Genomic DNA, 15,664 nt, shown 5'->3' on the forward strand with positions numbered 1-15,664 from the left:
ATAGGTGATATATACATACTTCTGCCATCTCCTGGTTAAAGGAAAGTTTACAGTTCTAGAAAATATGTGTAATTATCGTATACAACCAGCAGAGGCGCTTTTGAAAACCGTTCATTACAAATTTGTTAAAACTATTAGTGTTAAAATCCATGCTCGACCTACTATAAATTAATGAGCGAAATCGACTGAATCGGAAGTTAGAAATGCCGAAAAGACGACAAAATGGGTGAGTTCTTGTTTATTTATTATACAAATTATTGCCTATTTCCAATACATGTGACTCTGATGTGCTTGCTAATATGTGCCTCTTTGCTAGTTAATGTGATTCTTAATATTTCGTCCATTAGAATATGACAACAGATTATATAGAATTAGATTCAACTTTGATGTCATTATGCAAAGTAGTATACATCTAGTTTGCACTCGATGTACAGTTGGTTATGTACATTTTGTAATTATGTACAGAGTAATTAAACAGGTGTTCAGTCTGTCCAACATACAAATAGTGCAAATAACAGGTCCAGTGAAGTATTGATTGAAGCAGTGTAGGATGATTATAATATGGAACTGAATTTTCTTCAAGGGAAGAAAAACAGTAATTGTGAGTTTTAATATACATTTACATATAGAATTGTCTTCAAAACATTTGGAAAGGTAAGAACAATACTTCAATGTTTTATTTAATGAATGTACTTTAGCATTTTTAACATTCTATTAAGTTTGAGTTAAATGTAATTTCTGCTTTGTAATGGACATGTAAAACACACTTATGTATGTCTACCAAAATACATTTTGCAGTCCAGAAAAATATACGTATCTTTTGAGGATATTTTCAAGAACATCCAAGAGCTTACGAAGTCATTGTCTGATCAGAAAACATGTCTGCTGCAAGACAACAAGTTCTGGGCAGAACTCTGCATAGTTTTGGGTGTACCAAATACATCCCCAAATAGATATAAACTAAAAAGGACATACAAAGATGAAAAAATGACAAATGTCCAAACGGAGGAAGATAAAAAGGAAGATGCTCCAGAGGCTGAAGGTGCACAAGCTGAAGAATTTACTCAAGACCTGAGTGATTTTCAAAAGGAAGATGGAAAAGAACATACTAAGAAGAAGGACATCGTAAAAGATGAGGAATGTTTGAAAGCAGAAGAGGGAAATAAAGATTTAGAAAAACCTAAAGAGTTTGGGCAGGAAAAAGTAAAGAACTTGGACTTAATGGAGGTGAAGACAGTGCTAAAGGAGAAAGATGGAGAGAAAGATGTACTAGAGGTTGAATGCGCAAATGAGGAAGAAGTTAAACAGAAGATGAAAACATTAAAAAAGGATGATGATAAAGAAAACATGAGCGAGAAGGACTTCATACAGGAGGATGAAGATTTAACAGTAGACACTGCAAATGAAATGAAAAAGGTCCAGCAGGAGGAAGATGTAAGTGATAAGATGATAGTATTTACTTTTAAACGTATACACATTTACTGTATACAACCAGTAAGCTGTTTTAGACAACAAACTAAATGATTTATATTGAGAAATTATATGGAATTGTCTTGAATGAATGAATCAATGAATTATTCATTTGTAGGCTCACAACAGAGATTCCAGGATGGAAGACAGTGACAGTTGGAGTGACAGCGTTGATGATGTCAGTCTTGACAAAGAAAATGAATTCTTTACAGAGAGTGTTCCTGCACCACATTCTTTTTTTTTTATTCCTAAAACTGCCTGGAAAACACTAAGAACAAAAAAAAAGATCACTTTAAGGGATTGCAGTGGACCAACATTATCTCTGCAGGCATTCGCACAGTCCATCCATATTGCAGTTTTGCCTTTACAGGCCACAGGGTTAAAATACAAGGATCAACCAGGGCACGCACCTGTTTTTAAATGCTCTGGCTATTGTATGTTTACTGACTGCCCAGTAGAAGTTGAAGTTCTTGTTCACAGTGAGAAAACACTTAAAGCACATGTGTCCTTCAGAGTTGACATGTCAGTGCACAATAAAAGAGAGCTCCAAAGGCGACCTGTAAGAGCTGATGCCCAAAAGGAAATAAGTCAGCAATTGCAAACAACACTACCAAGGGCACTCTACCTTCAAAAAAAGGAAACCTTAGGGAATCTGTGGTAGAATCTGGCTGTCGAGATGAGGCACCTTCGCCAGGTGTTTTGAAATCCATTTCCTGGAGACAAAGAATGAAGGACAGGAAACATAGAAATGAAACTGTCAGTCTCCAGATGATGGTAAATGAAAAAAGAGAAGAACCGGATGAGGTAATCCAGAAAGTCATCCTTCATCCGATTGTGTATCCGAAATACACAATCATTAATTGTGTATTTTCTGAGTGCTTTCCAAACAGATCATGCCAAGCAATATGGTCACAAAAACATCCGTCCACTTATGATCATATGTGATGGATCCTTGGTGCTCATGCATGCCATTTCACTCGTCTTCTGCCAAACCAACCTCAATGCCTTGGTCCAAAGTTATTTTAGAATTCTGACAGGGAAAGGCACTGCTGAAGACTTTGATCTGCCTATACTCCACCGCTGTCTTAGTCATATCATGAAAAATGCTAAATCCCTGTGCAAAAAGCAGTAAGTAAAATCTCACTTTTTTTTAAGTACATCACCATATTAAGGACAATACATAATTTATGATGACTTATGATGAATGTTTTAATTTTTTTCTCTTTCAGTGCACCAAAGAACTACAAGCTGGCCATGCATATTTTTGGACTTCTGACCACAGCAAGGTCCATTGCTGAGTTTGATGATATGCTCCTGAGCTGCACTGTCATCTTCTCAAGCTCATGCAGCTCAGAAAACGTTGAAAAACACTTCAACAACATTCAGGCTTTGTTGACCACTGTTGGAGAGTCAGTGGTTGATGACAACAGCATAGTTTCTGTGGACCTTGAGGTACACTGTAAACACATTAAAACATGTCTTGAAATAATGTTTTCTGCTAACCTGGTTAGAACCACTAATGTAAACATCATGTAAATGTCATATTTTAGGACACCTTCAGTCAAACGCCTTTACAAAGGCATTTCATGGAGGTCATTGGCACTGCACCCCTCAACAAGCAAGGGGATCCTAATGTGTACTATACTGAGACATTAATCTCCTCATTGGCTGCACACTTCTTGAGTCTTGCAGCTCTATGGACAGGCATTATGCTGGGTCAGTTACACTTTTTGTGATTAAATGAGTCACTCAGGGAAAGACTTAAACATATATTTACTTATTCACAATAATTTAGGGTAAAGTATTACTTGCCCATTGCCATGTATGGACAAATACTAGGAGCTTGAGTCAGTTATTAAAATGCTTGCTTCAAGGCAAATACTAAATATATTATTTAATAATATATTTATTTGTTTTGTTATGCAAAGTAATTTTTTAAGGTTAAGGTCTCCTACCCTTTTCTCTGCTTTTACATCTATAAAGCTAAGTTTAAAACTTGCTTGATGTGGTGTTGTTCTAAGTTCTACACAGATATGGTGTAGCACATGATGGATGCAGATTATTAAACCAAATAAGTTGTAAACCTAATGTGTTTAACTGTCTCTTCAGGGGACCTGGGCAGGCATGGTGAAGGACCCCCATACCAGCTTTTCTCAAAGAAATTTTCCAAAATTTCTAAGAAAAAATGCCAGGTGTGATATAATTTGGATAAGTATATGCAATCTAGTGTTTAAATTTTTGAACCTATAACTTCAATCTGTACTGTACTGTAAACCCTTTTTATTTTTCTTATCAGAATTTCACACAAGACAACAAGACTCAAGGAATTATGGAAAAAAGTCAGTGGGACTTGAAGAAAATTCGCTTTAGAGGCAGACGACTGAACAGACTTGATGACTTCATAATGACCTATAAAGACACCCACACTGCACTTCTGAGAGAATTTAATGATGCGGAACGTATCACTAAACGAAAGGTATAACAGTCTATTGTACTTAAATATATGTAAGTGTTATGTGTCGAAAAATGTTAATATTTTACATATCGCAGACACGTGAGAAATTGCTCCTTTGGTATGAGAAGTCTAAGATGCATCGCCCCAGAGAAAGATATACATTAGCAAAGTAAACACACTCTAAACAAACAAATTTTGGTATTTTAGCTTAAATAAAAAGTATATATTTCTAACGTACATTATATATCAAGTTGCACAAATATATGTACAAATAATATGTACAAATGTTGAAGAATGTCACTACCATACGTGTGTAAATAAACAAATAAATGTTTAAATATATAAGAACTCCTATACATTTCATTTTGTAGGAGCACCGTATTTTAAAGGAGAAGTGGAGGCAGCGAAAGCAAAGAAGGAGGGGAGTCTATGTTACCGCCATCAACAAGCCCTTCCATTTTAAAAAAGCAGTGGTAACATGAAGCACATTTGGATACTTTAGTAAAACTAATTTCTTCAAAGATATTTCTAGTTTACTAGTTATGTCTTTCCCGAAATAAACCAGGTGTCTACAGCTCAGAGGACAACCGGCAGACCTTCTCCTGACAGACAAACACCATCAGAAATTTCCAGTTTCTAATGTCTTTCCCAAAAATAAACCAGGTGTCTACAGCTCAGGGGACAACCGGCACACCTTCTCCTCCTGACAGACAAACACCATCAGTCTTAGGACAAGAAGCAAAGACAGAGAGCCAAGAGAAAGATACTTTGAAATTAAACTTAAAGGTACTGTCTTTTGTAGTGTGCACTTGCATTCTCAAAAGTTTGACAATTAAAATTCACCACAACAATACACATAATAAATGTATAGATTTATGCAAAGATAATTTAACTGTTCATACTGGTAACGCAGTGTTGTAAGGGAGTACTGTTTCTATATAGAGGAAGGGGAGTTGGAAATGCCTATTCAAGTATCACATTAAGATAAATGTTTTTTATGGTGTTTATCCCACAGAAAGGGAGGAAACCGCTAAAAGCAAAAAGACAAAAGTCCTATGGACCACTTTGGAGAGATCACTCACCGGAGAAAGTAATCCAAGCCAGAAAATTGGTGAAAGAAGTAGTGATCAAAGAAGGACAAATGTTAAGCATCCTGCACCTACAAACTTGGCTCAGCAGCGATGAAATGGATGCAGCTTGTTTTTACATTTCTCAACAGTTCCCTCATATAGATGGGTTTCAGTCCAACCTCCTCTATCAGTGTCTTCACCAAGGGGGTGTGGTTGGGACACCACAGAAACCATTTGTTCAAAATAATTGAACATAAATGACAACCACTGGATCACAGCAAGTAACCTTTTCTGTGGACCAAACGAGGTGTGCCTATATGACAGCCTGAACACAAACATCACCAAGTAAACAAATCAAAAGTTGTCCTGGTTGATTCGTCCACAAGCCCCCCAGTTTAAGATAAAAAAACCTGCCGTACAAATGCAGCAGTCATCTAGCAGTTGCGGAGTTTTTGCATTAGCCTTTGCAACTGTCTTATGTGATGGAGTCAAACCAGAAGAGTGCCAGTTTCAAGAAAGAAACATGAGACGAACACTGTACAGAGCTTTGAGGAACAAAAAGGTTCCAGTATTTACATATCAGACAATACAAGCAAAACCTGAAAGGGCCACATTCCAGGTGGACGTTCACTGTATCTGCAGGACCTCACACAACCAAGAGGTGATGGTGCAGTGCAGCAACTGCAATAACTGGTACCACCCCAACTGTGTGTCTGTCCCACACACAGCTTTGGACACCACAGCAGAAGAGTGGAATTGTGAAGTCTGCACTAATTAAAATGTACGGTATAGAGGTTTGGAGTTAATCTTATACTATACTAAATGTTTGTGCTGACATTGAAATGTTCAGGTACTTGGGATGATGTTGCTTAATATAGAATAAGTAAATGTAACATCACAAACAATGTTTTTCTTCAAATGTAGTCCAGAGATTGGAGAGCATTGGAAACAGGTTAGTGTTGAAATCAGTGTACATTGAAAGCACAAAGCATGAGCATAAACAGTTCTTGGTTTGTTGCAGGTGCTTATGGGCGTGTAGTGGACTCTAGGAGAGGACTTTAACTAAAGACTGGCAAGAATCCAACTATAGCTGATTAAGTTATTCCATGTGGAGAGATGAGAACAGACTGTGTGTGTGTGTGTGTGTGTGTGTGCGTGTGATTGTGTGTTTGTGTGTGTGTGCGTGCGTGTGTGTGTGTGTGTGTGTGTGTGTGTGTGTGTGTGTGTGTGTGCGTGTGTGTGTGTGTGCGTGTGTGTGTGTGCACACTCATTTCCTTATATCTGGTGCAATATATTTTTTGTTAAAGGAATATTCGATTGATTGTTTGAAAAAATTAACCTTGTTATCATAATAAAGATATGTTCTACAATGAACAAATTAATACAACAACGACCCCTTGTAATTAATAGTATTGGTTGAGACTTCGATGTGCAATTATTACACAATGAAACAGTAAAATAACACAAAAATCACCACAGTGGTACTATGGCAGATGTAGAAGAATAATCTGGTGGAGTTTGCAGAAAACAATTTGATTTAATATTTTTATGAATTTTTAAAATATGTCTGTTAGTTAATATTGGTTGAGACTTTGATGTGCAATTATTACACAATTAAACAGTAAAATAACACAAAAATCACCACAGTGGTACTATGGGAGATGTAGAACAAGAATCTGGTGGAGTTTGTAGAAAACAATTTGATTTTATATTTTTATGATTTTTTTAATAATTCTGTAGGTTAGTATTGGTTTTGACTTTGGTGTGCAATTATTACACAATGACACAGTAAAATAACACAAAATCGACACAGTGGTACTATGGGAGATGTAGAAAAAGAATCTGGTGGAGTTTGTGGAAAACAATTTGATTTGATATTTTTATGAATTTTTTAAATATGTCTGTAGGTTAGTATTGGTTGTGACTTTGGTGTACAATTATTACACAATGAAACAGTAAAAGAACACAAAAATCACCACAGTGGTACTATGGGAGATGTAGAACAAGAATGTGGTGGAGTTTGTAGAAAACAATTTGATTTCATATTATTATGATTTTTTTATTAATTCTGTAGGTTAGTATTGGTTGTGACTTTGGTGTACAATTATTACACAATGACACAGCAAAATAACACAAAAATCACCACAGTGGTACTATGGGAGATGTAGAACAAGAATGTGGTGGAGTTTGTAGAAAACAATTTGATTTAATATTTTTATGATTTTTTAAAATATGCCGTACGATAGTATTTGTTGTGATTTTGGTGTGCAATTATTACACAATGACACAGTAAAAGAACACAAAAATCAACACAGTGGTACTATGGGATATGTAGAAGAATAATCTGGTGGAGTTTGTAGAAAACAATTTGATTTAATATTTTTATGAATTTTTTAAATATGTCTGTAAGTTAGTATTGGTTTTGACTTTGGTGTGCAATTATTACAAAATGAAACAGTAAAATAACACAAAAATCACCACAGTGGTACGATGGGAGATGTAGAACAAGAATGTGGTGGAGTTTGTAGAAAACAATTTGATTTAATATTTATATGAATTTTTTAATAATTCTGTAGGTTAGTATTGGTTGTGACTTTGGTGTACAATTATTACACAATGAAACAGTAAAATAACACAAACATCACCACAGTGGTACTATGGGAGATTTAGAACAAGAATCTGATTGAGTTTGTAGAAAACAATTTGATTTAATATTTTTATGAAGTTTTAAAATATGTCTGTAAGTTAGTATTGGTTTTGACTTTGGTGTGCAATTATTACACAATGAAACAGTAAAATAACACAAAAATCACCACAGTGGTACTATGGGAGATGTAGAACAAGAATCTGGTGGAGTTTGTAGAAAGCAATTTTGATTTTTTTAAATATGCCGTACGATAGTATTAGTCGTGACTTTGGGGTGCAATTATTACACAATGAAACAGGTAAACAGCCTGAAAATGTCATATTAAAATCTTAAATTATGTATAATGTAATATAATGTTCATTGTAATTTGACACTGAACATGATTCTGAACGAAAATAAAACTTTCCCGCTAAATGATTATCTTACAGCAACAAAAATGAAACACTCCTATCTGCTTGTTAAGCGTGACGTCACATCATATATGAAAGGCCATAAACTGTTTCCGTATCCAAGTGCTCTGAATGCATAGACAAACAACAAAAAATGCGAATATTCACATAATCTTTACTGTACAACCAGGTCCTAACCGATCGTTACCGTAAAACCCCATGTATACGCGCACTTTATTTTAAAGCGTAGATAGCGTGACCGCACTTATCCGAACCGCAGATGGCGTGACTCCAGTGTTTGGAGCACGTCACGAAGGTGCTGCGTGTCAGCTTGACCAATGAAAAGTGTAGCAGCAACAGCACGCTGCGGCTGCACGCTTGTGCGTGCTGCGTAAGGATGCAATCACGTCCGCTGGGAGATTTGGGAAATGTTCGTAAAAATCTAACAGTGTAATGTTTTCAGCGGGGTGGCAACAGGGGTGGCAAGGACTTCGTCTGGGGTGACAATTGCCACCCCAACTAGCCCTCTGGCTCCGCCACTGCACTGAGTCTTCTTTGCTAAGCCTTGCTTCATTTATTTAGCAGTGCCACCCGATGCTATTTACCCAGCTTGACCTCACCAGCAAGTCTTTGTTTTTTTTATTTTGGAAAGAATGTAAAAAAACAAACCCTAAAATAATGGAGGCTGGTGTCGGTTCGCCTCCTAAATCCAAAGTCAGTTGTTTTACACATGAAACTAAAGAAAAAACACTTATTAAGTTGCATGAAAGAGAATATAGAGGTGATTTCTATGCAAAAGTTGTGCATGTATATCAAAAGGGTTTCAATCTTCAGCAAAGCACTGGGTTTGGATGATGATGATGATGAAGAAATGAGTGGAATGAGCAGATGACTTGTATAGAAATGTGACATTAAATCATTTATGAACTGATATCTGCACTAATTCATAAATACAGTTGTATATATCGGTGTGCTGTGGAGTCTTATTTTCTGATGGTGTTTGCATCTTCAGGCGTGGATAAATGCCACACCATTATGTTTATTCATCTTTAAAAAGGTTAAAAAAGTTTGCAGTAATGTAAGACCAGACTAGATTGGTGTACCCAGTCGGTAAAGTTATTTCTAAAAGAATTCAAAACTCTGTGGCTGCAATTATTGACCACATTTTTGTTATCAAGACAAAACACAAATTTTACATTTCACATACTGTAAACAACATTTAATGTGTCATTGTGATTAGTAGATTCAATGATTTAATTTATCATGCCAATATTTCAAGATACGCAGTAGCATGTGTCAATACATAAACTGAGAACAAACATTGACATTGCAGACAATTTTCTTCAATAACTTCACACAAATAATGCAGTATTTATAAAATATGTTTTATAAACGTCTATTTACATTATTGATTTCAAATTTACATCAACCCTAAATATTCAAGATTTTTCTTAATAAAATATGACGTGATCTTTTTAAAAATGTGTAAACCAGACAGAAGTTTGGGAAGGAGTTTGATTACAGTGTGTTATGGAGAACAACAAGAACAACAGGCTTGTCTAGAAAAATTATATAATTTGTGTCATTAGTATGAAAAAAACAGCTATACATTGATATTGTATAAGTAAATGTAATTCTTATTCACCTGTTCTCTTTGAATAATTTTGTCCATCAGTACACCTAATCCTAACCTTAGTAGGGAATGGAGGTGGTGATCATTTTGTCATTTTTTAGCACCACACCGGCATCTGTCAATGTAATTTCTTTAATGCCCTTACCAAAATTCTTTAAAAGTAAGGAAGGAAAAAGCATATGGAGAAGCTGTTGATAATACAAAAAAAGTATTGTTACTGGCTGTGATAATGTATCACACAGCCTTTCGTTTATTTGTGATATAAGCATTTGTCTGAACCAACAAAAATGTGATAAACATATGGCCCTAATAATACATAAACTTCATTTGAGATAAATAGACACCCTAAGGCCTCTTAACAGTAAGTGTTGTTTTTATTTGTAATTTGTTTTGTTTTTAGAAAACTGCTATTTTAGCCCCAAAATAATTATATTATATTAACTAGATTCAATTTTTATACGTAAAAATATGTTTATATGATTAATAATATTTAGAAATAAGGAAACTTTATTTTATGGAAAAATGTAGCTATGATGTTGAAGTTCATTTCTAATAAAAAAAAAACAGAATACATATCGTCGTTGGCAGACTGAAAGCTATTTCCTAATATTCCACTTTACAAGAAATGAGAAACTATGTAACTCTACAATAATAACTTTTCAAACAAGAATGTAATTTTGACTTACTGTTGCTTGAAGATCCCAGTTTCATCCGCTGTGAAATAAAACAATTTTTATGAAAGAGATTACTCACATATTGCGTTTACGCTGCAGTTACAAAATAATAGTCTTTATGCCAACCAATAAAAATTCATAAGGAGTTTGTTTCATATATAACTACTGATGTGCAATTATTTAAATGTTTTACACCCCCTATCATCTGTGTGCACACTCATACTACAACAAATCAAAGGCTTGTAACACAGACGTATGTTTTTGGCACTTTAAATGCTTTTCAACACTCTCCAGCCCCACCGACTTAATAACCTAATCACTATTAACGTGCAGAACCTGCACAAACACTTCAATAAAAATGTGTTATTAGAGGATTAGAGGCTGCATATCTAAAAAAAAACACCAACGTTTGATGTTCTGCCTATAATGAACACTTTTAATAATGTTTTTGTAATTAATAAAATTTGTAACACAATCCTTTAGGGTGCATTTTGAACTCAACTCAACTCAACTCTCAACTCAACTTTATTTATATAGAGCTTTTTACAATTTTCATTGTTACAAAGCAGCTGTACATGAGACACATTTAATACAAGTATGAATTCTAAAGCAGCCCCCCCGGCCAGGCAGATAGTGCAAAACAATATGCAAACGGTGGTGAGGAACCCAAAACTCCCATCGAGAAAAAAAACCTCAGGGGAACCCAGGCCCAACCAGGGGATTCCAGTTCCCCTCTGGCAAAAGCTGCTGCCTCTGCACAAGCTCAACAGTGCTTGCACAACAAGGCTTAATAAAAATATAAAAATTAAGGATTAAAGATTGTCTGAAAATGAACTGTCTGAAAATATTATAAAGTTCACTGAAACATTTATGTACTTTTACTGATGAGTTTTTCTAGACAGTAGATTTCAGTATTGAGCAGGAATGTGTTTTTACCTGTGTCCAGTTTGTTGAAAATGGTGAAAAACGGACGTAATGAGCATGAGGTGATATAGCAAAAAGCTGACATAAATAAGTCATATATTTTTATTAGAGATTAAATATTGATAAAAACAGATTTTAACCTACTTTTATGTGGATATTCATTGACTCCCGTTGACTTCGCCTGTAGGAAGACACTACAATGTGAATGTACAGAGTAAACAGTGACTAGTTTTAAAATGATTTTATAATTTTAGAACAGACATCAACATGTATGGCATATCTTGTTAAATACCTCCTGCCTTAACCAGTGCACAACTTTGTCGATTGCATCATCATTCCTCTGACACTTTAGTAATCCTGTGTCTTCATAGAACAGACAGTCCACTGTCAGTATATCTGTCCTGTTGACACGTCTGCTGCTGTCTGGTACAGTTTTCTCTGGGTCAAATGTGTGATCTAGTAGCACTAAAACTTTAATTTTATGTAATTAATGTAACATTTTATGACCATTGAAACAACTTTTATCATTTAAAATACTGTGGTGATGATGATGATAAATAAACCTGTAGAGTCAGTGAATCTTTTAAGTGCTGCTTCTATATCAATGTCATGTCGAGAAACAAGAGGACAGCAAAAACCAGAAAAATGTCACTCTCATCCACTGTAGGAACTTCTCTCAGATCTTTTATTCGGTTCTCCAAAGTGTAAAAAAAACTCATATGACCACCATTTGTTTTTCCAGCCAAGTCAGAGAACAGTTTTATTCCACCTGAAAAAAGATTTGGCAAAAGGGAGAAGTAGAAATACAACCATATGAAAATCTATCCATTTTAACCAACACAAAACTTTGAATAATTTAAACAAGCATTTTTTTGTGAGGAGCATGAAACATACTTGTAAATTACAAGAAAAACCTATTAATGCGAAATAAGAACCGACTTTTCACCTTAAAACCATCTGACAATCAGCTGTTGCTTGTCCAGATGTGTCTCTCTTGTTGCTGATATTTAACCATGTTTTCCAATAATCTCTGTCTAATTTACATGTATTACATCAAGCTATGAATGTGAACTAGACCCGCATTCCTTCTGTCCTTTAAGATTTCTTACCTGATTTCTTCATCTGTTCTGTCTTTCTCGGTGTCTCAGGTTCCTGAACTGTGTCGTTCGGCGGTCTTTTCTCATATATTCTCATTCGAGGGTATTTCTCTTGTAGCTTATTCTGCAAATCATGCAAAAACATTAAATGATTTACCTGATAATGATACATCACTGACAGCTACATGTGCAATGTTACTGATTGTAGAAACAATTCCGGATCAGGTTTAAGCAGATATTGGCTGTGATATCCAACAATCATTTCAGCTGAATCATTTTTTCACTGTGTTTTTCTAAATTATATATTCCTTTAAAGGAATACCTCATCCCCCAAAAAATTCATCATTTGCTAACCTTCGAGTTGTTCCAAATCTGTATAAATTTATTTTAATTTGTTCTGATAAACACAGAGAAAAATATTTTGAAGAATGCTTATAACCTGACAGATTTTCCCGCGTTGACTTCAGCAGTAAAAACATACAATGGTAGTCAAAAGTGCTCCAGAACTGTTGGCTATTCTATCTTCTTCAAAATGTCTTCTTTTGTGTTCAACAGAACTAAAAAAGTATAAAGTATTCTTTCCTAGTATGTGAGTCAAGCTAAATCTGTCTGGTTATACGAGTTCTTCCAAATATCTTTCTCTGTGATCATCAGAACAAAGACGTTTATACAGATTTGGAACAACTCAAAGGTGTGTAAATGATGACCGAATTAAAAAAAATTGCCACAACTGAAGTGCTCATACCTCTGTATTGTGACATTATTAGAGCTTAAAACTAAACATTTTTATTATAAATGTTACTTTCACATACCTCCTCATGTTTCGTCAGAGGATAGCTTTGAAAGGTTGGTGGCTGATTCACAGGTTGGACATCAGAATCTATTTTTGTCAAAAACACTGCATAGTAATGATTTATGATAAATGAAAAATCATCTTGATTTCATCGTACATGGAAATACATTTTTTAAATGAAAATTTGTTTGCACCACTTGATATTGTAACAGTGAATAAATCTACTTTCGTTCACAATGTGATTTAAAAACTCACATTCATTAACTTGTACTGTCACCTCCACTGTCGTGTCTTGACTGATGACCTGACACAGGTAATCTCCCATTTCTTTGAAGTCTTTCAGTGATAAGGACACATTTCCTTCATGAACTACAAGATTCGCTTTACCCTTATAGCTCCTCCCCTCTGTCACCTGTCTGGTCTTACAGACACACACACATTTTATTTCCATATTAACAGCACTCTTTTCAGGTGAAAGGTGACATGGTACTGTGACATCAGACCTCAGTGTAACCTCAACATTCTGAGCTGTTTCAGGAACAGTGAACTGAAACTCATCTGTAAAGCATGAGAAAAACAGCAAGATTTATGTACACACACAGACAATTATCAAGTTTATGTTTTTAGTTCATAATTATCCACATTTGAGGTATTTAAGAAGCAGTTCAAACTCATTTAGTTCAATCAAACACAGACATAAGCACCATTAAATGACATAAATGCTTTGATAGAACTTACTGCTGCTTGCGGCTGCCATTTTCCCCTAAATGGGGAAAAATGACACACTGACTTTTTATTAAATGCTTTGCTTGAGAAATAAAAAGGGGCGTTTCTCAATAAGTGGGCGTTTTCAAACTGGGATGGGCGTTTCTCAATCACTTTAGTTTATTTGCAAAAACCAAGTGGGCGATTCACAATTCTCTTCTCATACGGGAAGGTTGAAAATTGTTTAGCTTCTGTTTAGAAACGATTAATAGTTCAGAAATGGGCTTCCGCCCTTTTTGATTGAAAGGTTGCGAAACGCCCATCCCGGTTTAAAAACACCCCATACTAATTTTCTGCAGAGACCTACAGCCTACTTCTCCGCATTTGTTGAGTCATATCAAAACAGAAATAAAACCAGTTGAACCTCTTTGGCCTTATATCTAAAGAATTGTGAAAAACATGTTTAAAGCGTTAGGATTTTAATAGGCCTACTAAAATAACCATATCCCTAGAATAGATAGCACAGGCTCCGCAGATAACATGTCAAAGAAATGAAACCCAACCTCACTGTTGGCTTTGCTTACATGATGACAAATCATATATTTCGCGACATATTTTGGCAATAACGACATGTAGCCTAACCAAATTCAAGGTTATTTTGACAATAACGACATTTTGGCTAGAAGTTGGTTCTATTTCACGTAGCCGAGACGGTGAAATGAAAACCTGTGCTATGAATGACGATAACCCTTACCTCTCCTGTCCTTCACAAAATCTCGTGCTGAAGAAATGACTTGAATCCCACAAAATAGTTAAATAGCGTAATACGTTACTCTGTACAAATCAATTTTTTTATAATATCCTTGCCGAGCAGTGTAAGCTTTCCTTGCTTTCACGCCAATATTGTGGAGCTCTTTTTTACTTTTACTTTCACTTTTAACTGAATAATTATCCATCAACTCGTTTATACAGCACAACTGCAACTAACAGCCTCTGATACTCAATGGGTAAAATATTATAGAAAATAACATAAAATTTAAATATATATACTGTATATACAAATAAAACTTTCAGTTCAATAAGGCTTCTGTAATTATGATTTTCCTATTATTACACTCATAACCACACAACTTAGTGTCTTAAAGAAACATTTTCAACCAACAGCTACACCCAGGCAATTTTTTTAAAACAATCAGTTGGCTGTATAAGACTGACAACAAACCTCTAAATACAAACCAGAATTTCATAGGTCTCTTGCGGTGCTTTTAAGAAATGTCCTTTGTGCTTTTTTACTAATAATGACTGATTCTCTTTAACATTTTAAATATTTCTTTACATTAAAAGACATTTGAACTGAGAAATATGCTGTACCGTGAACAGGATTTCACCAAGTATGACATGTTCTTGGTTGAACATCATTATCCTGGAACAACTTTTCTAATGAATCAATCAGATTGTACGGTAGTCAATGTTCTGTTTGGTCATACTGTTCATTCTCTTCAATCTTGGTTTGGGTTTGGTTTATGGAAATCTTCTCTGACTGGCTTGTTATTCCAGCACTAACAAAAGATGTTGAGGAACACATTTTGCATGGAAAAATCACTGTAAAAGGATTTGTCCATTACATTTTGAATCCTCTGATACTTCTAGAATCTTGTGTCCCCTCTTTGTGTTTACAGTGTGCCTGTCTAATATTCACAAAAATGAAAGTAGATGAACACTTGGGTAAGCAAAAATATACTTTTACAACACTTTTATGTGGAGCAGTATTGTTTTAACTTGGTTATCAGCCAAAAAGAGGTACAGT

At 35.1% G+C, this 15,664-nt stretch overlaps 2 protein-coding genes across 3 annotated transcripts; one reads left to right on the top strand and one right to left on the bottom strand.

Moving 5' to 3' along the window:
* The first annotated feature begins 804 nt into the window (after positions 1–804).
* LOC130420016 (uncharacterized) lies at positions 805–2,777 on the top strand. The gene is made up of 3 exons (XM_056747070.1): positions 805–1,434; positions 1,589–2,598; positions 2,700–2,777. Exons 1-2 carry the CDS (start codon positions 988–990, stop codon positions 2,129–2,131), a joined length of 990 nt encoding a protein of 329 aa, XP_056603048.1. The 5' UTR covers positions 805–987; the 3' UTR covers positions 2,132–2,598; positions 2,700–2,777.
* A 6,555-nt stretch (positions 2,778–9,332) lies between these two features.
* LOC130420019 (uncharacterized) lies at positions 9,333–14,782 on the bottom strand. 2 transcript variants are annotated; one of them, XM_056747086.1, is made up of 9 exons: positions 14,612–14,782; positions 13,891–13,915; positions 13,408–13,710; positions 13,172–13,239; positions 12,372–12,483; positions 11,555–12,031; positions 11,407–11,443; positions 10,351–10,378; positions 9,333–9,852 (listed from the first exon to the last, which is right to left on the bottom strand). In XM_056747086.1, exons 2-6 carry the CDS (start codon positions 13,907–13,909, stop codon positions 11,859–11,861), a joined length of 675 nt encoding a protein of 224 aa, XP_056603064.1. In that variant the 5' UTR covers positions 13,910–13,915; positions 14,612–14,782; the 3' UTR covers positions 9,333–9,852; positions 10,351–10,378; positions 11,407–11,443; positions 11,555–11,858. The 2 variants fall into 2 exon arrangements, with proteins under 2 accessions (XP_056603064.1, XP_056603063.1); XM_056747085.1 differs by lacking the exons at positions 9,333–9,852; positions 10,351–10,378 and having other exon boundaries at positions 10,428–11,443; positions 13,172–13,257.
* Between the last annotated feature and the right edge of the window lie 882 nt (positions 14,783–15,664).

The sequence above is a fragment of the Triplophysa dalaica genome, chromosome 4 (assembly GCF_015846415.1).
Source record: "Triplophysa dalaica isolate WHDGS20190420 chromosome 4, ASM1584641v1, whole genome shotgun sequence".
Classification (NCBI taxonomy): domain Eukaryota; kingdom Metazoa; phylum Chordata; class Actinopteri; order Cypriniformes; family Nemacheilidae; genus Triplophysa; species Triplophysa dalaica.